Raw genomic sequence first — 25,695 nt, 5'->3', positions numbered from 1 at the left:
CACTGTTCAGTGCACAATGACTCAATGAAAAGTGGAGGGGAGAGGCAAACACACTGTACGGCTGCACGAGAGAGAGAGAGTGTAGAGAACACACAGGAGAGTAGAAGAAGAGAAGCCAAGTGGAGGGAGCTCTGAAGCCGGGGGCAAGAAGAAGAAGAAGAAGAAGAGGAGGAGGATATACTTGTCTTTTTTTCCCTTCTCTCTTTCTCTCTCTGAAAGGCCACTTTGGAATCAAGTGGCAGCCGTTCAGTCCAAGCTGAACTTCACCTGGCTGCTGTCTGTCGGTCTCAGCCTCTTCAAGCCTTTTACTCATTGCACTACTACAGCGTTTCCGTCCACTTCTGGAAGAGGTTGTGCTGCTGGTGCTGGTGGTGCTGGTGGTGCTGCTGGTGCTGGTGGTGGTGGTGGTGGTCAGTCATCCCAGACAGACAGACAGACAGAAGGAAGGGATAGGATCTGCTGGTTTCTGCAGTGTGGTGGAGTGCTGCAGGATGCCTGCTGAGAGAAGCGGGGATGGAGCTGGGTCAGTAGGCTGTGGGATGACGGCGGCGGCGGCGGCGGCCCCAGGCCGGGCTTTTCGGTCTGGGCTGCGGACGATGCTGGCGTGGGGCATCCTGGCGCTGGTGGCAGGACGGGGAGGTGTGGAAGCGTGCCCCACTCCCTGCAGCTGCCTGGGGAACACGGTGGACTGCCATGGCCTGGGGATCCACTCCGTACCCAAAAACATCCCCAGAGGGACTGAGAGGCTGTGAGTAGTCATACACTGACCACGCGTGTATTCATATTTTTCCATACTTCTGAGGACCAAACGATCACAGAGGGATAGATGAGGGGAATCTTTCAAAGTGACAAAATATTGCTGCTCCTCACTTAAAGGAGAAGGAGCAAACTGAATCTGGGTTTATGGTCGAGAACAGATTTTAGGTTTAGTTTATAGGTAAGGGTATGAAGGTCCTCACAAGTATAATCAGACATGCATGTATCTGCGTGTAAAACAGGTTTGTTGCAGTGTCTCTTCTCTCGGGCTCTTTCCAGTAGTCTGTTTAACTTCATATCACACACTTTGACTGTCTTCTTGACTCCCAGGATTCAGATTGCTGGTCTGCGGCATCGTTGCTCTTTCCTCATCACACTTCACGCATCTCATTCGCTGTACAAAGTCCCCTTGAGCCCCCCTGTTCCCCTTGAATTGCTTCTCTTCCTGTAAGACAAGTCTATTTTGAAACTAAACCGGGGAAAACAAAGTGTGCTTCTGATAAACCTCACTACATAACTTAACAGATTTATTTTAATTGATATTTTGAGCTGCTCACAGACCCGAGCCGTCACTGATTCAGATGGCGGATTTGTCTTTACACTGTGTTCCAATGTGGTCTGATGGCATCACTTAAACAGTCAAAATATTATTATTCTCAGACATTCAGATCCAATTTTCATGCCATTTTGAGGAATGACACAAGTCGCTGTAATTAAAAGTCAATTTTTCTAACTCTGAAAGACGGTCACTGCTGCCCTACTGATCTAATTTGGATGAAACTTCCAGGAATCATGCATCCTGTCACTGACTGGCACTCTGAAACCAGCACTTTGATCATATTAGCACATATACCGGCTCTTACTTCCAACCTACTTTGTCTATTGCTGGTGCAGTTGGTGGTTTCCTATTTGTCTGTAACAGCCAGACAAGCAGCTCGAACAAACCAAATTTTCCAGTAAAAAAAAGAAAAAAAAAAGTGATGGTCATAGCTCTTCTCTCAAAACGTTTAATGTTGCTGCACTGCCTTCTGGTCTGCTGATGATAGCGTTGGCTCTGCAGAGGATTTCTCCTTGTGTGATGTTGGTTCAAATTGGCATCTCTAGAAATTAGCCCTCTCTGTTTGACTCCAATGGACTGCCACTGCTGTAAAACTCAACTGCATGATATGTTGTTGTGACGACAGGTCCGTTATCTACCTTTTTTCCCCCCAATTATTTACAAAAATAAGGAAGATGCACCCCAGAAAAGGGGTCCAGAAATGCAAGATCATGTGCGTACTGTGTGTATATAAATAAGGAAACACTTTGTCTGTTTCTGTCCCTCTCTAAATGTATGTTCTGTATGGGGCTCTGATGTACAGGGCGAACATGTATGTGTTTGTACACTGTTAGTGTGTGTGTGTTTATTTCAGGTTCTAGAGTGCCTGTGTGTGAATAATTGATGATTGTCAGGGGTGCCAGCAGAGATACATTATCCTGCCTCCTCTCTGGTTTACTGTAGCGTGGAGGATGTTTCCCCCTCTGAGGGCTGATAGCTTTATGATCGGGGATGAGGGCTTGGGCCCCCTAGCCAAAGAGAAATGGCCTGGAAAAAACTCTGAGCCTGCAGACCCACTTGCCCGTTTGTCTTTTCACATCGCTGAGATGGTAACTGTTCCTCCGCCCAAGGTTTTTCTTGCTGTACAAAGTAATAGGAAGTGACAGAGTGGAGAACCTGAAAAGAATCTACTGCGTCACCTGCTGACATAAGTCTTATTGGCGTAAATGTGGCTACGGTTTCATTTGATAGAGCAGAAAGGTGTAATTCATAAAATGTTAAAAACTAATTCATAACATTTGACGTTTTATGCCAGGATTAGTCGACACAAAACCAGCCTGATGCTGGTCTGATCCAACAGGTGTGGATCAGACCAGCATCAGGCAAAAATATGCGTCTGGCACGGCAATATGCCATTTTATCACAAAACCAGAACTCTTGCTTTCAGGACGTCTCGTCTAGTTTGACAACTGTAACCGCTCAGACGGACAGTCACAGGCTCCTCCTGCTGGTTCGTCTTTGAACATTACACGTGTTAAAAATCACAAGCATTGATTGGCCTGTGGTTCAACGTGTAGTCTTACGTGTCTCTCAGCAAATCACGGCAGGATTTTAAGGCACTGTGGTCAGATAAACTGACACAGCGACCAAGTCGAATGTCATTTATGTCGTATCGACGCGGCGTTGTCGCGGCATCACACGTTTACTTCAGTAACTTTTTATAAATTAAATAAATAAATTTCAATTTCTACACATTTTAAGGTAAATGCAGCTTTGGATGGCACTTTTTTCCATTCGTAATTGTGCTACGCTGGATGGATTGATGGATATTTTGACTCTTTCACAAAAAATGTCCCTAAATTTCAGACCGTTTCTTTAAGAAGTCAGTGTTCTCAGATCAAATGGCTTCATCACAACCGTCTTAAAGGGTCTATCTATATATAATGGGAGGAGTCTCTGATCTCTGGTCTGTCTGTCCTTCAATTTTCTCGACAATCGTTCATCCGATCGACTTCACACTTGGCGGCTGTACTGCCGAGGACCCAAGGGAGTGCATTGTCGAGCGTGAAGTCGATCGGATGAGCGGTTCCCGAGAACGCTGCAAGCAGCACTTTTCTGGGAGCGGAGCGATCAGCCCGCTCCGAACAGGCGCTGCAAAAAAAATCACACCGTATCGCTATTTTTGATTTTAGTTATCAAGGTTTAGAAATATCTATTGTATGTTTTTGTATTGAAGTTTCAGAGACAGTTATCTAAATAAAAAGTAATTATGTGAAGTAAAAAGAACAAGGCCTACATCAGAGAATGACCAATGACCGGGTTACTCAGTGCATGTAAACATAGCCAGGGTGACCTTTTGACCTCTGGATAGTTTCCTCCTCCCAGAGCTGCAGCCCAGTCCACCACCCTGTAGACTCAGACAAGCTCTGCCCTGCAGTGGAGAGGACCAACTCATTAAACAGCTATTTGTTAAAGGGCTTGTCTCCCAATTAGCATGTAAAGTGATCTGAGTGTGTGTGTCAGCTGGACAGCTAGCCACTGGGGGAGAGAGAGTTGGTGGTGTGTGTGTGTACAGTATTCCCTGGGAGACAGACGGCAATAAGAGGGTCATTTATCAAGGTGACTGCACCAGTCAAACTAAACACCCCCTCCTCGTTGGATTGTCATGGTAACGCTGAAAAATGGATGTCCCTTCGGGCCCTGATGAGCTGGTTATTTGAGCCGAGAAAAGAGGAAAGTGTGTGTGAGAAACTGAGAGAGAGGATGTCTGTGGATGATGAGGGTATGCACTTAAACATGTCAGTATTGATTCACTTGGTCCACATCAATTCATTAATGCTACTTTATTAATCTTGAACAATTCAAAGTTTCTGGTGCGCGTGAGTTTGACCCTAAATGAACCCAACACAGAATCAGGAAGAGGAAATCTTTAAACATGCCCGAACGTATGTGTGTCGACGTGCGTTTGTACGTACAGGAGAGAGTGTGAGAAAGTGCAGGTCGAGGTGTGTGTGTGTGTGTGTGTGTGTGTGTGTGTGTGTGTGTGTGTGTGTGTGTGTGTGTGTGTGTGTGTGTGCAGAGTTCCTGGATACCCGCCACTCAAACATAAACAACTGAAGCAGCGAGACGAAGCATGTCTGTTTATTTCTGTTTCTGAATACATCACTGTATAAATTGGGCATGACTCGTTGAGAAAAAATACGAATCAAGCTACGCATGTATGTGTGTGTTCGATAGTATTTGTGTGTGTGTGTGTGTGTGTGTGTGTGTGTGTGTGTGGGGGCCACTATGTGTAGCTGCCAGTGAGGCAACTAATTGGGTGTGAGGAGGATTAGCATTAGCGCTGTTGTGCCACATGCACAGTCGGACACTAAATAGACACACACACACACACACACACACACACAGCAGAGTAGTTTTTGTCACGTTATGAGGACATTGTATTGACTCAGTGAACATCTTTCTTTGGAAACTTGGGGATCATCCACAGCGAGGTCTGTGAATGATCCTGAGTAACCTGGACACTGTTTCTGGAAAGACGTGCTGTTGTCAAATGTTCAAATGTAGTTTTTCAGCGCCGTGAGCAACACAAACACAATTCCTTTCACCGTGTGTTGAGATTGTTGCCGTATCTTAAAACCTCAGTAAACCTTCAGTGGGTTTAGTAGGTGTAAGTGAGAAGAACGCCATCTATTAATAAGTAGAATCATTTTTAATATTTGTCACTTGTAAAGCAGCTCAATTATTTTCTTTCAGTAGCTGGATTATTTTCTTCTGTTTCATTATCACTTCCCAGTCCTTCCCTTTCAGTCTCTCTCACACACACACACACACACACACACCTCGTTTCTCAGTTTTATTAGCAGCGACTGCCACTTCAGCTTCTCCCTCTCTCGGTCTCTTTCTCGGTCCATCTCTTATAATCATCTTACCATTTCCCCCGCAGCCCCTCAGTGGGAAAGATGCCGCTAATGAAGTGTCATTAGACCTGAGTGTGTGTGTGTGTGTGTGTGTGTGTGTGTGTGTGTGTGTGTGTGTGGTCGCTAATATTAGTCACGTCCACTGTGCTGCATGGGGGGAGAAAGATGGGATGAGGAGAGTGAACAGAAGAAGGGAGCAGGAGGAGGAGGAGGAACAGGGAGGAAGAGTTGTTTAAGGCTGTCAGGGGAAGAGGAGGTGAAAGAGGGAAGGATGATAATATGAAGGAGGTGTGCAGTCTTCACACGGTAGATTTTCATGGAGTTTTAATTTATAAAAGCTGCTTGGAGACAATCGTTTTCTTCCACTGTTAGAAAACAAGTTTGTTCAGAGCAGCAGAATGTGTTCTGCCGCTCGTTGGTTCATTTACCGAGTATCTGGGTGGGATACTGGTCACGGTCAGATCTTGGTCCAAATGAAGCACTCCAGGGCTGGTTGGAAAGGTCCAGTGAAACCTCCCGCTCTCATATGACCAAACAAAGAAAGAAGGGTTGCACAGAAGGTTCATGGAGCAGTTGTCATGGTAGATTTCTGTCCTTTGCTTTGCTTTGTTTGACTTGAATTCTCCCATTTTAATGATGGTTTTCACGAATTATAACTGACAGCAAGATCCTGGATCATGGATCAGTCCGCTCCCACTAGAACTGCAGTGTGGTTTGTCCGGACTGGATGAAATTCAAACCAACTACAGAAACAGGGTTTTTTCAGCAGGCTGCAGATTTGTCTGTCATTGTCAGATCAGCTCTACGCCTGTAGAACTGCGCCACCTAGCGAAGGACGAAAAGCAGCAGGACTGACCTGCAGACTTCGACACGTCACGGACAATGACTTTTTTCGCCCTCTCATTCACTTCAATGGAGCCAGTCCGCCGCAGCAGTGGGGGTGCCGATGCTGGGGGCTGTGGACATCCAACAAAAAAGTTGAACCTCGCGATTGTCGTGAAAGATAAAGAAGCTGCTGCCATGATAACTTTCCAGAGTATTACAAAGCCTTGTGCGTTGCTCCAACTGAACGTCCTGGATTGTGTTTCGCGTCTCACTGGCACCTTAAACAACGTGCCCCCACCAACGCGGCCTCCTGGGTTGTTTTAAGCTGTTTTTTTTGGTTGAATCCCCGCTTACAGCAGCACTTTCTTTCTTTCTTTTTTTTTTTAAGAACTGCTGTTTGTGCAGTTTCTAAAGTAAAGAACTCATTACACGTGTGCAATGTGTTAGCTAAAATGATGAAAAGTTGCAGCAGGTATTAGTTCCCTTGCCTGTAGGTGGTGCAGATTAAAAAGTTGGTGTGAAATTGCTGGTGCTGCAGCTCTGTATTTAAATGACGTTGGCTGAGCGTGGTCGCAGGTGCTTTGCTTCAGCGCCGCTGTGTGTCATTGTATAAGGAGGTGGATGTTGACGTCTGGTACCCAGTGGTTAGAGCCCATGTTGACCAGAAATTCATCATGTGGAGATAAACTTAACAAGCATTTGAATTTGCTTTGTTTTCTCTACAGTCTGTCCGTTAAAGAAGCCGGTTCCATCCGCTCTGACCGGACAGGGTGGACCTCAACAAAACAAATGATTCTGTTCCACCATGAAGGTTTTGGATTGAATTGGATTGCTGTATAATAAATAGGCGATGTAGCAGAAAAGTGTTGGGACGGTATATTATCGCTCTGTTAGTCTCTCTCTCTCCTGACTGTGAGTGTGGTTTTGTGGGAAGGAGGATTTTGTTTATGCTTCATGTGTGCATCTTGAAACTCGACTCGTCCCATTGTGCTGCACAGACGCTCAATTGATTAGCAGATTAAACTGAGCCATTTGCATCGATTGGCCCAATGCGAGCTCAGATGTGTCGTACTGCACACAGTGCTTGTGTGAGCAGACGTGGATAGAATGCTTTTTCCATCTTTATATTTGATCACTTTCAAGACACTTTTCATACTTTTCAGTATCTCTGATGTTGCATGTGGAACCCACGATACCCAACCAACCAGAATACAGGGATATGGTTGCATGTTCCATGTGTACAACAAAAAGATGGGATGAGGCTCTGGTACTGTGTTTGAAAGAAGGGGTGACAGTTTATTAAACTTTCTGGGACTAATCTGGCTCTGTCGGCAGAGAGGCGTCTGATTCGTCCAAGCATCTGGTACTTGACAGTTTCTGATACTCGACTCTATGGACACATTTCTGTCGGTACTCCAGCTCTACTTCAGCATCAGTGCCTCGACTCACTGTGTCTTTATTTTTTTCTCCCTGCCCACACCATGTATCCCATCATCTTACTCAGTCGACCCCCCCCCCTCCCTCCTGCTCTCCCTCCATGTCAGATCTAACATTGGAGAGCAGAGCTGAGTGGATCAACTGCCTCACTGCCCACTGAGGCTGTGTGTGTGTGTGTGTGTGTGTGTGTGAGACGCGTTCTGCTTTAATGAGCTATTGTTGTGGCAGAGTCGCCACTCGAGGGGAGTCTGTCGCTCAGCTGACCCCTGACCCGGCCATGCTGCACAAAACTCAATTAACCACGCCTCATCAGGGCTGTGTTTGTGTTCCTCTCCTTCTTTCCCCTCATACGACGAAGACAAATCTCATCAGCATTTTGCAGTTAGCGGCTGATATTGTCCGACTTGGTGCGTTTCCGAGCATCCATACCTGCTCTTATAGTGTGTGACAATACGGACATCTGGCTGCACACCTCTCTCCGTCCTGATGCTTGTTTTGCTTGTGCAGTCTAACTGTCAGGGTGATTTCACACACATCCAGGGAGCGATTCTGGACCCCCCGCCACGACCCGTCTCCATCCATCCCTCCCTCCCTCCGTCCCAGCCAATCCTCAGCTTCTGCCCCCCCCCCCCGTCTTTCCGAACTACCTCCTCCTCCATCTTCAGACTGTAGGACCTCCAAAAATCTTATTTTCTCCCAATGTGATTATTTCATCTTCAGATAGTTTCCTCGCCCAGATGTCGTAGTCTTGGTGAGTGTGGCGGCACAAACTGTATTAACTATATCGAACACTTTACTAGATACGCTGGCTTTGATGACGTGCATCCGCTGGCAGTTCATCATTGACAGAAAGACAGAAGTTGTGAGGGTCCCAGTTTCACTGTAGAGAAGAAAGGCTGTAGTTAAGGCTGTAATTGCTGTAGTTATGCTACTCTGCTCTCCAACCCTGACGCATGTTACAAAAACTGATATTGTGATTGTTTTCATTAGGATGTAGATTTTAGTATTCTAGTCAGGATGCTGATATACTTGCTTTTATTGACGTATTTTCTTGCATATGCTGTGTGTCCTTTGTATATCCTGCTGCCACATGACTGATGCATGATTAATGCTGAAAATAATTAGACATTAATTGATAATGAAGATTTATTGGCAGCCCGAGCAAAATTGGAAGTTCTCAAGGAAGACATTCTGGTATCAGCAGAGAGGATTTGGCCCTACTGTAATTTGCTGCCTCGTGGATATACTTTTTTTATTCCTACATGTACACACAAAGTCAGCAGACAGACAGGGAGTTTGTCAAATCAAGTGCGGACCTTCCAAAGTTCCTTGTCCCTCGTGTGTTATTATCACAACGCAGCAGCTGTGCAGGGAAACAAAAAGAGAGATTTATTAAAACTCACTGCCAGATCAGAGAGGAGGAACGATTACAGCAGCCAAACACTCTTTTCACTGTACACATGTGTACATGAGAAATTAGAATAGAATATTAGAAAACTCCTGAAACAAGAGAAACCACACTGAGAACATGCAGAGCTCATTTTCTATTGTGGACATGTATTTTCCTCTTTTCCTTCTTTGCCAGGTGTTTTCTTTGCATTTCCATGAGTGAAGTGTAGATCCGGTTCACACACCCAAACCACAACATCCACTCTCTCTCTCCATCTTTCTCTCTCTCTCTTTTATACAGGACAGGACAAGGTCACACTCTGCTCCACCCTTTACAGTAGTACAGGAACATGACACTCGACACACACACACACACACACACACACACAGGTACGTGCACAGGGTTCAGTTTACCTCTCCTTCCACAAAGCCTCGTGGGAAGAGTGACATCATCCCCTCTCTTTCTTCGCTGCTGTCCATCAAAGTAGACAATGAGGTCATAGGGTTAAACCCCTCCCGCGAGGAGCAGCCTCTTCGACTGTGCCTGCCTATCACATAACACACACTGACTAACAGTTTATACCTATAAGTGTGTGTACAAAATGGCTGGAAACAGTCAGTCCTCTGAAGCCTCTACCTTGAGTGACTTGGAATGAGTGCAGCAGAGTAGCTTTACACACAGCAGTTGATAAAATGAGTCGAGGAGGAACGTAATGCTCTCGTCCAACAGTAGCAGGTTTCATCTGGGGAGGAACCTCATAACTAAAGTCTGGCAGGAACCGTTTCCTCGGGTTTTCTCGCTACTTCAAGCTGACGTTAGCTGATTTACAGTTAGATTGTCCTCAAAGTGAACCGAGTGAAAATAGCTTCAAAGAGCAGAAACAATGTGCTGTGCTGTACAGAGATGTTTTACAGTGTGCATTCGTAGAAAAGTGTCCTCGAGGAAAGATCTAACGGGGAAGAACCGGACTTTGAAGAGAGCTCTGGTTGTTTTACGGTAGAGATCATCTGGGAAAGTGGCTGCTAGAGCTGCAACGCTTCCTCGGTTAATCGAGCAAAAGAAAATGAGTTGCCAACTATTTTGATAATCGATAAATCGTTTCAGTCATTTTTCAAACGTTTGCTGGTCTTCTTAAACGTGAGGATTTGCTGCTTTTCTTTGTCGTTTGTAATTACGGTGTAGTTTCCCCCCCGGGGATCAATAAAGTATTTCTGATTCTTTGGGTTTTGGACCGTTGGTTGGACAAAAGAAGCAATTTGAAGGCGTCACTTTGGTCTCTTGGAAATTCTGACGAGCATTTTTCAAATTTGTTCGACATTTATAGACCAAACGATAAGTCAATTAATCATGACAATAATCAGAGGATTAATCCATAATCGTATCCAATTCTCAAAGTGAACACTAATGATCATGTTTTTGGCTTGAGCACTCCATGCTAACACTTCATACTTGGCCAGTAACATATGATATATATAATAATATATATAATATTATATTATACAGACAGCTGGGGAGCTGGTGGAGTGAGTTGCCCTTAAGAAGTAAAAGCTACACTGAAAGGCTGAGATGAAGCTAAACTAAATGTGTGACAGAGTCATGTAGTTTTGTGTAATTTGTTTCTCACAATATGAATATATTAACATATATGTTGTTGTGTGTTTGATATGCTCGCTCGTCAGTATCAACATTTCTCTGTTCCATGTTTTCTTTGCGTGTCTCTCAGATGTCATTGATTATTTGAATGTTGTGATAATGACTCTGTCTGTCCTCAGTTTACTTCCTGTTCTCTAATCTGCTGTTGTCTTGTTTGTTTTTCAGCGATCTGAACGGAAACAACCTGACGGTCGTCAGCAAGACGGACTTCTCTGGTCTCAAACACCTCCGAGTCCTGTAAGTCGCAGCCACTTTTACTCGTTCAGCTACGCGCACGTTTATATGTACGTTCACATCTGAATCGTTCAGTTGAAGTCTTGTTCAGAGACCAGTTTTATCAAGTGTTTATAGTAAATTACATTTTAGATGTCACTGTTATCCAGAACAGCTTTGAATTAGTGCAACATTCTTTAAATTCGCTATATAAATATAATATGTGCCGATACATTTCTGGAAAAGAAGGAGCCCTGACCTTCTGTCACAGCTGTCAGGCTCTTTGTTGACGGGGCACCGGCTCGTATGTATTCAGCAGACATTCTTTCCCACATTTCTTTGCTAGTTTTAGGTCTGGTAGGACTGTGGGAATCATGTCTGTTGTGCCATCAAAAGCCAGAGGGCACAGAATGATGCTTTGGCTCAGCGGCGACACATGAGCCACCCAGAGGTGCTTGTGCGGTGTCAGTGTCAGTCAAATCTACAACAGGGAGGGGGGTTTATCTGTGCCCTTTTGACCTGGAAACACAGTGCCCTCTGGGAGAGGCTGCGCTGACGGTGGCTTCCTGTGTTAACCTGACGACTTGGACTATGCTGAGTGTCAGTGATGGACATGAGGTGTGAAAAGGACGACATGCCAGGAACTAATGACATCTCCCGAGGCCTGCTCAAAACAGATTAGCAGCCTGCTGGGAGCCCGGGGGCTCGTTGCTGTCAGGAGGGGATTGAGTGTTACATCGGTGGTTTATGATGTGGGAGTCTGTGGAGTGTATTTGTCAAATGTACAGATCCCAGCAGCAACTGTGGGAGACATAATGTGCGTTGAGGCTTTGTTTTTTCAACTTGATTAATGAGAGGGTGATGGATGCTACATTTTGTCTTTTGTTTTGAAGCCTCAGTTTGATTACTTCGTGCGCAGAGTGTCAAAATACATCTCCACAAAATAATGAAGTGCTCTCGCTTGTGGGTTTTGTTGTTTAGCAAGTGGAAAATTGATGCCTGCCTCTTGCCATAATTAGCTTACAGTAATTTACTTTAAGCAAGCAAGAAATATAAATCTATCGGGAGATTTCATTGTGTGTTTACTGCTTCGCCGTTTGCACCTTGCATTTATGCTCAATGTTTTTTTTAAAGTAAATTTTTCTTTTTTTATTGCAGTCATCTGATGGAGAACCAGATCAGTAACGTTGAGAGAGGAGCTTTTGATGAACTGAAGGAGCTGGAGAGACTGTGAGAGCACTCACGGACACATTCACACGTATACACATGCATATAGACTGCAGGTGACGTTTCCACTGAATTCACTGGTTTTAATCCAACATGTTTTCTTTTTTTGTTTTTGTCCATTTAGTCGCCTCAACAAGAACCGTCTCAGTCAACTTCCAGAGCTGCTGTTTCAGAAGAATGAAGCCCTGTCGCGACTGTGAGTTCAGCTCTGCATACTTTCTATCCTTTACTCTCCTCTGAATCTAACATCTGAACCCTACACTGCTTACCCTACTCCCCCTGTCGTACCCCGACTGTATTCTTAAGGTGATTGTTGGGCAAATTATAGTTATAGTTGGGCGCCACGAGTCCACAATAACTGCTAGTTGTTGTTGATAGTTGCCGCATAAAATGACACGGTGAGTGGTGTTACAGGATCCTTGTCATTATTTATAATATTATTTATATTAAATCATTTTAAATGTTTGATTTAACAACACAGACAAAGACAAGAAACAATAGTGATTTAAAAAAAAATAGTGCAGCATGCTTTAACTGAGAGCGTTGCTATGCTGTGATCCATATTTGAGTGTGGAACCACAGCTTAGCTGAAGTTCACGCAGAGTTTACTTGTCCTTGTTACACCATTTCACCAAATGTGGCTTTTTCATCTGTTTCTGTGCTTTTTCTGTGCAAACTGCAGCCTGCAATTTAGGTTATTGGATTTAGGAGGGTCTATATTACGCCCCTCGAAGACTAAACTGTGATTGTTCTGCCTTTGTGATGATGTGTGTGTGCAGTTTTATGTTCTTGGAAAACATAAAATATGAATGAATGTGAGACACATTTGATTTGATTTATCTGACAACCTAAAACCACCAAAATTAGTATTTTCACCTAAATTACCACAGTACAATAATCCTACACCCTACAGTATACAGTATATACCCTGACATTATACCATAATGTGTTTGCCCTGCATATAGTAGCTAATATATAGATATTTAGAGTGACTGATTATTGTTTGGTTTAAAGTCATAAACCATCACACATGCAGAAGAGTATCAGAGACATTTTGTGCCTCTTCGGGCTGTGTGCCTGCTCGTTTTTGGATCAAAAACTGACCCATTTTTCTCACCTAGAAAGCACTGCAAATAGTCTCCCTTTGGACAGCAGAAGCACCACAAATCACTTACTGAGTCCCACAGGAGCAGGAGGCACAGTCGAGCTTTAATTTGACCACACACACACACACACAAAGAGCTTTTTTTTTTTCTTGTTTAATAACTGCAAAGCTTGGACACAGTTGGTTACTATGCAGACTCTGAAGTCTTTGTTGTAAATGTGTGTTTGTAGTGTAGGATGGGAAAGTATCTGCTACTGCCTGGAGACGCCTGGATACACACATACAAACACTGCTGGAGGCAGAGAAAGAAAAGCAAACAACAGCTATTTAATTCACTTTTCTCAATGAGTGATGCATTTATGACAGCGATGTGTTTTTGCACGTGTGTGTGTGTGTGTGTGAGAAAGAGGTTGATTTAGTGTTTGCAAAGAGACACTCTTACTTTTCCTCTGAGGACAGAAGGAGAGGGAGTGAAGTGGATAACAGCCATGAAAAATACAACTAATTACTGAAGGAAGGTGGCGACGCACAAGTGGACGGGTGTGTGATTGTGTGAAAATATGTGTGTGTGTGACGGAGAATGATACATGGTAAAGGAAAGTAAGTGTGTGTGTGTGTGTGTGTCGGTCTGTTTGTGGATGTGTGTGTCTGTCCTGATTATTTGCTGTTTGCCTTTTGCCTTTTTGGCAATTTCACACTCTGGCTCCCATCAGGGAATGCCGAGATGGACTTGGCATGTTCAATCAATCAGCACACACACACACACACACACACACACACACACACACACACACACATAGTGCAGAGCCATTAGCACTGATTTCTTTTCCTCCTGCTGTGTTGATGGACTCTATAAAGCCTGATGTCCCTCGGAAACACACACACAAACACACACACTCTCACACACACACACACACACACACACACACACACACACACACACACGGTGGGCTGCTTTTTGTTTGTGTGCATTTTTCTCTCTTCGGGCCAAATTACCTTCCCTTCTTCAGTCACTCCCCAGCTACATTTCTCTCTCCACATCTCATCTCTCAAGTTCTTTCTTTTGTTCCTTTTTGATATTCAAAGGCTTGTGGTTTGTTTTTGTTTTTTTACGAGCAGATTGTTTTCACCGACTTTCACCTAGATTTCATGTCCTCACACATCTAAAAGACAATTCATGGTTGCCACGTGGCCTGTACTGTACACAATACAAGTGACAAACTGGACCTAGGCTTACTGTATTCCCCATCCATGGTCCTATTTTTGTTAACTGGTCACACACACACACATTTTCTTTTTTTGGCTTTTGTTGTTCAACAAACAAAGTTGCTTGTCTTCTTCTTCTTCTTCTTGTGAGAGAATATGCCGACGTTATAGAGAGTGAAAAGTGAGAAAATGGGAGTAAGCTGCTAAAAAATGTGAAATAAAACAAAGGTTTAAGTGAAGCAGCGGATGCAAATCAAGTACACAAATTTCTTAGCATACACTTTGGCGCGTACATATACATACAAAACACAACAAGACACGTTCCATACCCATAATCCCAACCAACAAACAGATTATATGTTTATTTCACTCCTCGGCCAGTGAAGCCAACACTGCCCCCACCTCCTCAAAGTCTGTGCCTCTTCTTTCTCACTTTTACTTAAGTGATTAATTAAGAACTGTTTGTTTTGGTATAAAAAAAAACAAACAAATCATTTTGGATATAACATCCATGACATGGACCCCCCAACACAGACGTGACCCCAAGCGAAACCCGTGTCTGAATGGACCCTTGAGGAAAACACTCTCTCCGGTTTATTAATAGCCCATTAGTAGCTCTGGGCTCGGTTACCTGATCCAGCTCTGAACAAGTTGGCAAAACCTCTGATCAGAACTAATTGATTTGTAACTGGAACACTCAACTCTTTCATCAGCCAGTCCACTTCAGCTTTGTAGAAAACTGAAATCTTCCTCCGTAAACTTTTGATGGAGGTCTTCAAGTTTAGATATTGACCCAAACATGCACAGTATGGTCATATTTTAAAGCAGCGCAGCACTATAAAGTTTCATCTGTGGCAACGGTTTTGAACACATTTAGGTTTGGATTCCACAAAATGGTGCAGCTACAGTTGAATAACTGATTTCATGTTGAATTTTCATCATAAATTCATTCGCCGTCGGTGCAGGTTGTCATATCAACACCTGTTCAATGTTAGGAAGCCTCCTGCGGTTGTTTTCTGTCAGATTAATCACCATGATCACAGCCTCAGTCTTTGCTGGATTGATGCACTCTGTCTTCTTGCTTCATCCCCTTCCTTTTCTTGATTTTGTGGACTCTCGTCTCTCTCTCTCCCTCTCGCTCTCTCTCCAGTCTTTTGTTGGCTCTGTGTGGTTGTGTGAAGGGTTTGCTCCACACCCAGTAACAGCCCTTTGTGTGTTTTGATTATCCCCAGAGGCTGCCTGAATGTGTGTGTGTGTGTGTTCGTGTACCAGGGTGCCCCCTTCCTGCACCTCCCTTTAGCCCGGGGGAACCCAAGAATTATGGGAGAGATGTCTCACACACACACACTCACCTTGACCTGGAGGTGAACTGCGTGGTTAGCCGGTCGAAACAGAGCATCAGCAGGTGTGCTTTCAACCGTGGATTGATGGGATTTACACCTTCAGACAAACAACTTGGCAGATTAGTGCTTACTTCCTGTCAACTCTGGTCTTTATCAGGAGTAAACAGTGCAGTAATCTGAAAATGTATTCAGTCAAAGTAAACCGCAACATAAAGCTGGGTAGACCATGCGAAGCCCCGATCAAATACGATAATGTGTATGAGTGAAGTCCGCACAAATCTGAACGTGATCCTGTTTGAGGTTTCTTAAAGGTGCAGTGTGGAGGTTTGACCACTAGTAGCGCTATTTTATGAGCGGGTTGCCGTTTTGTTACGCACCGGAAATGTGCCAGAAAAAAAACTCCGCAAAGAAGAAGACCGCAAGCTAGCAAGCGTGGGTATACTTTAAACAATGCAAATATTTTATGTGGAATAAAATGCATTCAGCATGTTTATTTGGCTCAAAGTCAGTGAGTCACCTTTGGGTGTCAGAAAACTGCCCCCTGTCACAGCTTCTGTTTTTAGCTTGCATGGCTAGCTGGTTGTTGCTTGTGTCAAATTATTTAAAATAAATCAGCAACATAAATAGCTAACTTTGAAAGTATATTGCTTTTATATGTGATTTATTATATGTGATGTTCTGTCTTTTATCTGGACCCTGAGTCTGAAATAAGGTTTGATCGATTTATTATTTTTAACCATATTTTGGTATAAAAGAAATAAAAAAAAAAAAGTGAGTAAATACATGTGTATAAGATTAATGCCATGAAGAAATCATGTTAATAGGCCAGTATGCTCCATCAGAAGTCCTTGTCGGATGGTCAGACATCTTTGAATACCCCCCTCCCCTAAATGGGACCATGTTTATTGAGGTAATAAATCAAGAGAAGTTGGGTCATTCTCTCATAGACTTCTACACAATCTGACTTCTTTTTGCAACCAGTGGAGTCGCCCCCCCGCTGGCCTTAAGGCATTTCCGCATTGGCTTCTGTTTTCAGACCTGGAGGTCGGTGCTTGGGTGCAACACTACGAATCCCCGTTTTTAAACGACGTGACGTCGCCCCCTCTCTTTGACAGCCGGCTTTTGACTCCGTCTTTGGCAGTTCGGATCAGGCATAAACATTTTGGAGATCCGACCGTCACACAACACGTCGTACAACTTAGTTCTGAGAGAGTGTAGTTGAAGTGATTAAAGTGCAAAAAAAGTTAGAGAATTGAGTCTGAGTGAAATAAGAGCAGGCGAAAGCAAAAAGATGTATGCACAAGATAAAAATATACTGGGAAATTAAAAGTGTGTGTGTGTGTTTGTGTGTGCATGATCTAATGTGCCTGTTCGTGTGTGTCCTTGCGGTTACAGTAACTTCCCCTCAGACACTTGGAGAGTGTCTCTCATTAGGCAGAAAGGCAGAGCTGTCCTCATTAGCGCAGTTGATTGGCATCTGAGTGCCGCTAATTAACAGTGTGAAGCTGACAGAGGTGGTGGCGGCAGCTGCCGGGCCGCGGCTGTTTAGAGGTTAACCGGAAGTTTACCCAACTAATTTACTGCGAGAGAGGAAGAGCGCGCTGCCGTGATATGTCTGTGTGTGATAATTGCCTGTATTTGCATTTGTACTGTATACTTGTCTGTCTGTGTGTGTGTGTGTGTTTCTCTGTGCATGCATTTCTACATGTGCTAATTACTCAGATTTGCACCTATACAGCAGTGTGTGTTGTGTTTTTGTGCGTGATTGGGTGACATAATTATTTATAGGTGTGTCTGCAGTGACAGAGAAAGTGTGTGTCTGCACATGCATTAATTCATTTTGCATTGAAGCAGTCTGCTGTCTCACTGTGTTGTGAGATAATTGGATGTATGTGGATCTTTACTGTATGTGTAATTTTCTTCCCGGTCTCTGGGTGAACCTGAAGAAGACCTTTCATGAGTAAAATGTGTGCTTTTAATAAATACTTAGAATTTTGAAGCATAGGCACTAATGTGAATATTTAAATTAGTTCATTTAATGGAGAAATAGCCACCACCAAAGTGAGTCTATATTACTTTTAAATAAAGAAGTAGCCCATTATTCTCAAACTACTTAAAAACTACATTTATATGCACATTTTAAAGCCCCTTGATTTGTAATATTGGGCTATATAAATAAAGTTTATAAAGCTTTTACTTACATGTAAGATGTAGGAGGTCTGTGGTGTTTACGTCTTCATATCGGGCCCTTTTAGTCTAATTCATTTTGTGCACCTTATTTTTCATGACATATATCAGGTTTTGTGATATTTACCTTCTTCCTCTGTGCCATAGAGCTCGATTGTTGACATGTTCCTTCATTACCGTGACATTACAGTTGCTGTAGTTTACTTTGCCTCAATCACATTTACGCCGTCTTGCTGCTGGAAATACTCACTAGAGAACCAAGTCTGTGTAAGAAAATAGTCCCCAACAAATATACTTTGTGTATTTACTCCTGTTGGTGTAATGTTTGCTAAAAAAAAACTACAGTGTCCAGCTGTTTTAGGATATATTTGTGACCTGTTTTTAAGTATTTACATCTTCAGTAGGAACCAATGGGCTTGGTTTGACAATAATAACAAACAAATATAAATTATCTCCGTTTATCCAATAACCAGACAATAGGCAAGTTTCATTTGGTCAAGTTAGTCATGGAGTTAGTGTTAATTAGCTACAGCTGATGCACTGAAATCTGCTGCTGCTTGTCAGTTTAACCGACGATCATCGACCCTAAATGTTTTACACATTTCTCTAAGTTGAAAAAGGACAGAAAGTCCCATCCATCCATCCATCCATCCATCCATCCATCCATCCATCCATCCATCCATCGCAGTTAATCCCTTTACAACACTTGAAGCCATTTGACTCAGTGTTAATATTAAAAATATGAATGCAGGTTTAAGTTCAATTTTAAAAGTAATATTATGTTTACTTTACTTAACACACACACACTCGTACAGCTTCGGATGAAAAGTGTCCAGCCGACAGCACATATGACCGCATGTGTTCAGCCCATTTGCACATGCATGCATTTCTATATTTACATTATCTACGGGGCTGAAATCCAGGATTTTCCCAGAATTTTTAGTTTCCTTAAAGTCGGGGCGGTGGGACGCTCCCTGCTGTTTGTGGTAACAGCTTCACATTGGATAACAGGATCTGTGGCGAGGACAGACACCATCCCTCCCTTTACAAAAACCTCCTCAGCTGTTATTCTTTAGCCCAGAGTGTGCGTCTGCGGGTGTGTTTGTGGGGGGTCAGGCCGGGAACAGTGATTTCTCCTGTCATGTCTCTCCAAAGTAAAGCCGACACAGTAAGAGCAGAGGGAAAAGCATGATGGGAAAAAGAAACACGCTCGACTGTTCAAACAGCCAATCACTAATCTTAGATTGGCACTAAGACAAATATCAGCGAGACGATCGCGTTCAACTCTCACATGTCTGTCTCCCCCGTCTTTCCCTCCTCCTCATCCTCTTCTTTCTCCTCCTCCTTGTTGTTTTCTTTCCCTTATCCACCAGTGGGGTTTTTTTTCAATTAAGCACTTTGCTCCCCTGCGGATGGAGCGAGGGAGGGAGGGAAGAGGAATAAAGCAAGAAAGGAAAGAGGAGAGTGATGAAGGAAAGAAGCAAGGGCAGAGGAAGGGAGGTAGACAAAGATGTAGCGAAGAAGAAAAGGAGGGAGGACTGAAAGGAAGGATTCACCCTGAAGAAGAAATATTGGGAGGATAGAAAAGACATGGAGTAACGATGACGATGAGAAACAGAAAGGATGGAGGCGGGGATAAGGAGATAGGGAGTTAAAAGGAGAAAGGGGAAAATACAAGAGAAGAAAATGAAGGATAGGAGGGGAAGAAGAAGGAGTGTATATAGAACATCCTCTTTCCTCTTTTTAAAGAAACATTATGGCTTCACACACACGTACACAAAGCAATAGTCTGTTACACGCCACAAACAGCAACTATTTGATTTATTAAGTAAAGCTGTTGTACACCAAGGCTGCTATTTTTGGTCCTCATAAAGTAAATAAGACGTCATGTTTACGTTCTTTCTATTTTGGGGCTCCTGACAAACAGATCCAAAAGAGTGTAAGTCTTGTAACATGCGCTTGAGTGTGGATGTGTGTGTCGCACCGCTAGCTGCTGGAGCTGCTCTTGTAACTGGTTGGCTCCTTTTTGTGCAGAACCTCCAGCACTGGAATCAAACTGGGCTCCCGACATCAGGAGGTAGATCTTCACGTGATTCTGCAGCTCCAGAAACAACTTGTGAATAATCTGTTCTCTCAAAACTTTATTTTCTTTAACTGATTGATGGTTGTGTTATATTTCATCGTGCAGAGTTTTGCTCTGCTTTCTGAGCACCACACAGAATTATTGCTTCAAAATCACAAACTAGTTTCCTCATTTTTTTTAAAGTTAAGATGTTCATTTGTTCTTGAAGTCACTGATAGTTTGTGTGTTGATTTGTCTGAATGAATCCATCGTCAGGTTGTAAAATTTGGACATTTAAGTTTGGAAAGTGAATATATAGAAAATGTGAAAGGAAGAAGTATAACGTGATCAGTTATTGGTCACCGGAAGAAGACGTGAGTAAATGAGTGTTGAGTGCTTTAAAGCATCACAGTAACGTGCTGCGTCATTCTTCATCGTATCATCACACTTCTTTCACTTCACATGAAGAAAGAATGAAACTGACGCGAGAGAGAAAGCCAGAGAGGTAGAGATTTAGACGTTTACTGTATTTATTTACCCGCGAGCTGGCTGAGTTTGGCCTGTTACCATGGTTACAGCCTTCTTCGTGCCATCAGGTCGTGAACCTTTTTCAGTTCAGTGGGTGTGGGTCATGTACTTTTACCCAGTGTCTTCATTTCTGTGTCCACTAATAGGATCATGAGTGTTTGTCACGCATATGCTGCAAAGTGTGTGTGTGTGTGTGTGTGTGTGTGTGTGTGTGTGTGTGTGTGTGTGTTGTAGCGTGTTTGTGGCGTAAGATGCTGGGATTGTGTTGAATTAAGGGGCGGCCATGTTTCCTCTGGATGTTGTGTAAGGCTAATATTTAGCATGTGTGTGTGGTGTGTTTGCGTGTTGCTGCTGAGTGTGTGTGTGTGAGTGTGTGTGTGTGTGTGTGTGTGTGTGTGTGTGTGCGCCTGCAGCTCTGTGGCGGACACAAAGACAGAAGTGAAATGAGAAAAATGAATGTTTGTGGGCTTCAGAAGTAAAACAAGAAGATTTCCCCTCATCCTATCCGTATCCTTCTATTTTCCTTCCTCATCTGCTGTTCTTTAAACTTTTCAACTTTTCTCCCTAAAATTCACGTGTTTGACATCATCCGTCATCTAACGACAACATTACAGAGGTTTTTGCATCGTTTTATACACATGTCCCTTCCCAGACTTTGGGACCTCCATTAAAGCTTAAAGCGATCGTCTGGATTTGACCAATAATTTGTAAGATTTCCCTTCACTTCATATTGAACAGATCAACATTGGAGAAGTGGAGATTAAGCTGCAGGAGTGGTTTGAGAAGTTTCTTAGTTTACTACATTTTCAGTGGAGCAGATCCTTTAATATAAAACTTTAGACTTGCTTCACCTGTTGAAACGTCCTACATTTACACTTGATTTCTTCTCTTCTCTCTTTCACTCTAAGTTTATTTCAAGAGGGTGTGTTTTTAAGTGTCAAAATAAGTGTGTTTGTAAATGTGTATGAGGGTGTAACCTTGTGGATCAAGTGTGTGTGTCACTAGCAGGTCTTTTGAGGGTCATCCTCTCTTGCTGTGGTTTTCTGGTCCACCACAGCTGTCTGCATCCTGGTGCTGCATCAGTCCTGTTATTTATTCTTTGTTGTGCTCCACATCTGGTTTTAACTCTCCTCTCTCTCTTCACTCTGTCGGGTCTCCCCTTCGGTTTATTTTGTCTTCTACTTCTTTTCTTCCGTCCTCCTCTGTCTGTTTCTCAGAATCTTTCAGTTGTGTAGATGATAACTTATTTAAGTTGTTTATTCTGTGGATGTTGGGGGGGGGGGGGCAGACTATTACAATAAAATATTAACCATGTTGTTGCTCCGACTCTGTCTGCTGACCTGCCTGGATGGGGGTCAAACATGACAGTTTGTGTGTGTGTGAGTGTGTGTGAGTGGTGTTCTCGCAGTAAAGTTTGCAGATGCATTTACGTCTTTTCAACCTTTCCACTTGAATGCCTTTTGACTTTTTGAGGAACCGGATTGTGCGTCTTCTTGGTCGCCTCTACAGTAGACTTGGCTTTTCTGATTTTGGATATTGAAATGCAAAGACAGTTGTAAGTGGGCTGTAACTCAGAAGGTAAGCTGTTGGTGAAGCTGTTAATATCAGCAGCAACAGAAAACAAAATGGGAAAGAGCAGGAAAGGTGGATACAAGCGCAAGTACCCCAGAAAAAAATGAATTTGCTCATGAAAGGAAATGCCGTCGTAGTTGGAATGCCTCTTTGTCACACTGCTTGACTGGAAGTAACCCACGTTCGACCTTTGGTCGGGAGAGACTGATGGACGCAGAGGTGACGAGCAGGGAACGAGTGGGAAAGTTTACCTTTCTCACCCTCCGCCGCGAGCAGGGAGGGAGGGGGGTGGAGGGAGGAGGAGGATATTGAAACGACAGGAGAGACGGCGGAACAATGAGGGGATGAAGAGGAGCGAGGAAGGGCGGAGGGGAGGGAGGACACGGACACAACAGAACGGATCAGGAAATGAATAGAGGAGATAGCAGGAGAGAGAGCAAATATTATGAGACTAGCTACTGTCCACACACACACACACACACACACACACACACACACACACACGTCCAGCTGTGACCAGCCAGTGTTTCCCTCCAGTAAACATCATATCCAGCCTCCTGGTGTCCTGGCAACAGATACCTTGACAACCTGATGGGAAAGCATCTTTAATATTGGTGTGTGTGTGTGTGTGTGTGTGTGTGTGTGTGTGTGTGTGTGTGTGTGTGTGAGAGAGAGAGCTGTCTAATGACACGTGTGCTGCGGATGCCTATAAAGTTTTTAAAAGTATATATGTAAATATAAAGTGTAAAATGTACACGTTGTACATTCATGTACATTATATTTTATTTCCCCCCTTGCTGTTATTGATTATTCATTAATAATTAAGTTAAACAGGTTTATATATGTATGTAAAAACCCTGATGAAGACAGCTTCACAGACGTTTTTGTCGTGTTTGGACTTTGCATGGGAAGTTACAGTACATTTACACAACCTTCATCCTTTATTATGTCTTCACTCGAGACTTGAAACCTGCTTGAGATAATCCAATAATCCATCACAGTTAACATCACATCTTTCTTTTCTTTTTTTTCCACCTTTTTTAAAGCTACTGTATGTTATTGTTCCATGAAATTGCTGATTCAGATTCAAACTGAAACTAACGCGTTCTAAAAAGCCTCCAGCTGTGTTTCAAACAGCAGTTTTTTTTTCTTTGTATTGCAGAATGATGAATAATTTATCCTTAATAAAAATCCTCTAAGAACTTTGGTTTTCTGCAGCTCATATCCACGAGTGGATGCAAAGCTTCCTGAGAGGGACAGACAGACAGACAGACAGACAGACAGACAAAAGTAAAGGTTTAGTTTGGTTCAGTGGCCTTGAACTCTCTCTGAAATGAAGCAGAAAAACTGTGCGAGCGACTGGACTTCATCTCTTGTCTCTTCCTATCAGGCCTCTCTGTCGCCAGAACAATCCCTCTCTTCTGCTCCAACTCTTCTCATGGTCTTGTTGATGGCTTGTTTCTTCTCTGACTCTTGTACTGTCTCTTACTATTTCGCCTTTATTTTCTTATTTCTCTTTATTGGCTAGTTTCCCTTTCCATCTCTCAATCGTGCTCATCTCTCATTCCATCCATTGTTTTCCACTCCTGGTCGCCTCAACTTGCTCTTTTCTTCTTTTTCACCCTTTTAACTGACGTTCTTGTTCATCCCTGTCGTGTACCACCTCACACATGTTCACTGTGTCGTTCCTTTGGACTGTTGTGTCACGCTGTATATCCCTCATCACCTCCTTCACTGGTTGCTTCATGTCTCAGACACTGCTGAGCTTTATGCTTCAACAGCACAGTGATACCTCTGACCTCAGACCTCAGTGTCAAGTTTAGTTTAATTGACTTTAATCTCGTCTTCTCTTGCCGATGTATTTTATTTCAAGCTGTCTTGCTGCTTTTAACCGCTGACCTCGCCATGAGACTTCCTCTGGTTTGGCCACATAGACGAGACCTCTGGTTTACCACTGAACTTTTGACAGAAACAGAGCGGTAACTGACAGAAAAGTGAGTTCACAGATTGATTGGATGCATACCGTCTATAGCCATGGGTAGCCACCTAAAAAGGCTGCGATGCTCAATACAAACGCAAAATAAAATTGTTGGGTGGATCAAAAATGGAGAGAAACTTTGCTATTCTTGGATCCCTCAAAAATAAACATGTTGCACAACTCCTCTCCAATATACTATGCTTTATTCCCCAAAGTAGCCCTTGTATGACCCTAAACATCGGCATATTGTATGACAAGGGTCACCAGCTTCTTAGATCTTCACCACAAGTGGGACAAATAAAGTAAAGTTTGTCCTGAGGTTGGCGCCAGAAGAAAGGCCATAACCCTCCCTAAACCAAAGGGTTTATCCTCCGTACGGTGGCCATTTAAGGACATCTCAGGCTCAGCTTGTTAGGCTCAGCTCTACAGTGTTGAGCCAACTTGGTAGACCAAAGCTGTACTGAGGCTCAGCTGTGCTTTAAGCTGGATGCTAACACACTGTACCTACAGTTAGTGTGTTAATATCCAAGTTAACAACTGTTTGACATGAAGACGCTGTTGTTTAGCATGTTAGCATGCGCCATTTAGCATATTAGCACCATCCTCTGGCCAAACTTGACATTTTAGTCTGGTAAATTATTGGTGTGATATTGAGGAGCGTAGTATGGCGTTAATGAATGCAAAGACAGCAGTTCAAAAAGTTGGAGATCATCACATCACAGTATCTGCATCTGAGGACTTCTGAAGACCAACTGAGTGGTTTTACTTCGCAGTGTTACATTCTGTTGTTTCACAGAGATGTTGTTTTGAGGCTGGACGTGAAACATATATTATATCAGCGGTGTAGGTCTCAGTCAGTGGGTGTTTCCTCCTCTGTCAGGCTCTCTGGTTTGACCCTGACGTTAATGGAGTGTGTCTGAGGTCCTCCAGGGGAGCCAGAGATGATGTACATCCTCCTCTGTGGTCTATCTGACACACACACACACACACACACACACACACTCCACTCTTCCTCCTTTTTGTCAGTAGTGCAGCCGGCCTGTTGTAACACATGTGACCCTCTCTGGTCTCTGAGCAATCTGGTTGCTGCATTGCACCCCCCCCCCCCCCCCACCACCCCCCCCGATCCCTCCGGGCTGGAGGGCAGAACCACATTAAGATAAAGAGGAACCGGTGTTTAGATTGGTATGAAACTAGCCGGTAATGGTGCGGATCAGCCTGATGGTGAAGGCTGCAGGAACAAGCTGTACATTCATATGCAGAAGTTGTGTTTATTTTCCTTCTCCTATAAATGCGTCGGTAAGTCATCCGGCTTTAACAGACGGAGGAGAAGATATGGAGGCTGAAAGCGTGCCGAAGCACCAATGAATAATCAGATTGCAGAAATTTAAGAAATAAGTTGAATTCATGAGTAAGGAAATCTTGTTTTTTCTTGTTTTTCAGGGACCTGAGTGAAAATTTCATCCAGGCCATCCCAAGGAGGGCCTTCAGAGGATCCACGGACCTCAAAAACCTGTGTGTGAATGTATACACAAAGACACACACACACACACACAAACAGAACAATTGAACAGTGAACGTCACATACAGAATCAGGTCTTCTGGTGTTCGTACAGACGGATTCATGCAAGATGCTCCAGTGTGCCTGAACTGAACTAAAGTGTGACTGATTAACTAGATGTGCATCATTCTGGTTTTGTGTTCTTTTTCGTTACCAGTCAGCTGGATAAAAACCACATCAGCTGTATAGAGGAG

The 25,695-nt window shown here is 43.4% G+C and overlaps 1 protein-coding gene across 1 annotated transcript in view; it reads left to right on the top strand.

The window, feature by feature from the left end:
• Positions 1-491: 491 nt before the first annotated feature.
• Positions 492-25,695, top strand: part of slit1b (slit homolog 1b (Drosophila)) — a 49,363-nt gene continuing 24,159 nt past the window's right edge. Inside the window, exons 1-6 of the mRNA XM_070925161.1 lie at positions 492-748; positions 10,685-10,756; positions 11,891-11,962; positions 12,084-12,155; positions 25,384-25,455; positions 25,659-25,695. The exon at positions 25,659-25,695 is cut by the window's right edge and continues 35 nt beyond it. Coding sequence (XP_070781262.1) covers positions 492-748; positions 10,685-10,756; positions 11,891-11,962; positions 12,084-12,155; positions 25,384-25,455; positions 25,659-25,695 — 582 coding nt within the window. The remainder of the gene's footprint in view (positions 749-10,684; positions 10,757-11,890; positions 11,963-12,083; positions 12,156-25,383; positions 25,456-25,658) is intronic.

Source organism: Enoplosus armatus, chromosome 2, assembly GCF_043641665.1.
Source record: "Enoplosus armatus isolate fEnoArm2 chromosome 2, fEnoArm2.hap1, whole genome shotgun sequence".
Classification (NCBI taxonomy): Eukaryota; Metazoa; Chordata; class Actinopteri; order Centrarchiformes; family Enoplosidae; genus Enoplosus; species Enoplosus armatus.
Note: the sequence above shows the minus strand (reverse complement) of the source record. Positions and strands in the feature narration are given on the sequence as shown.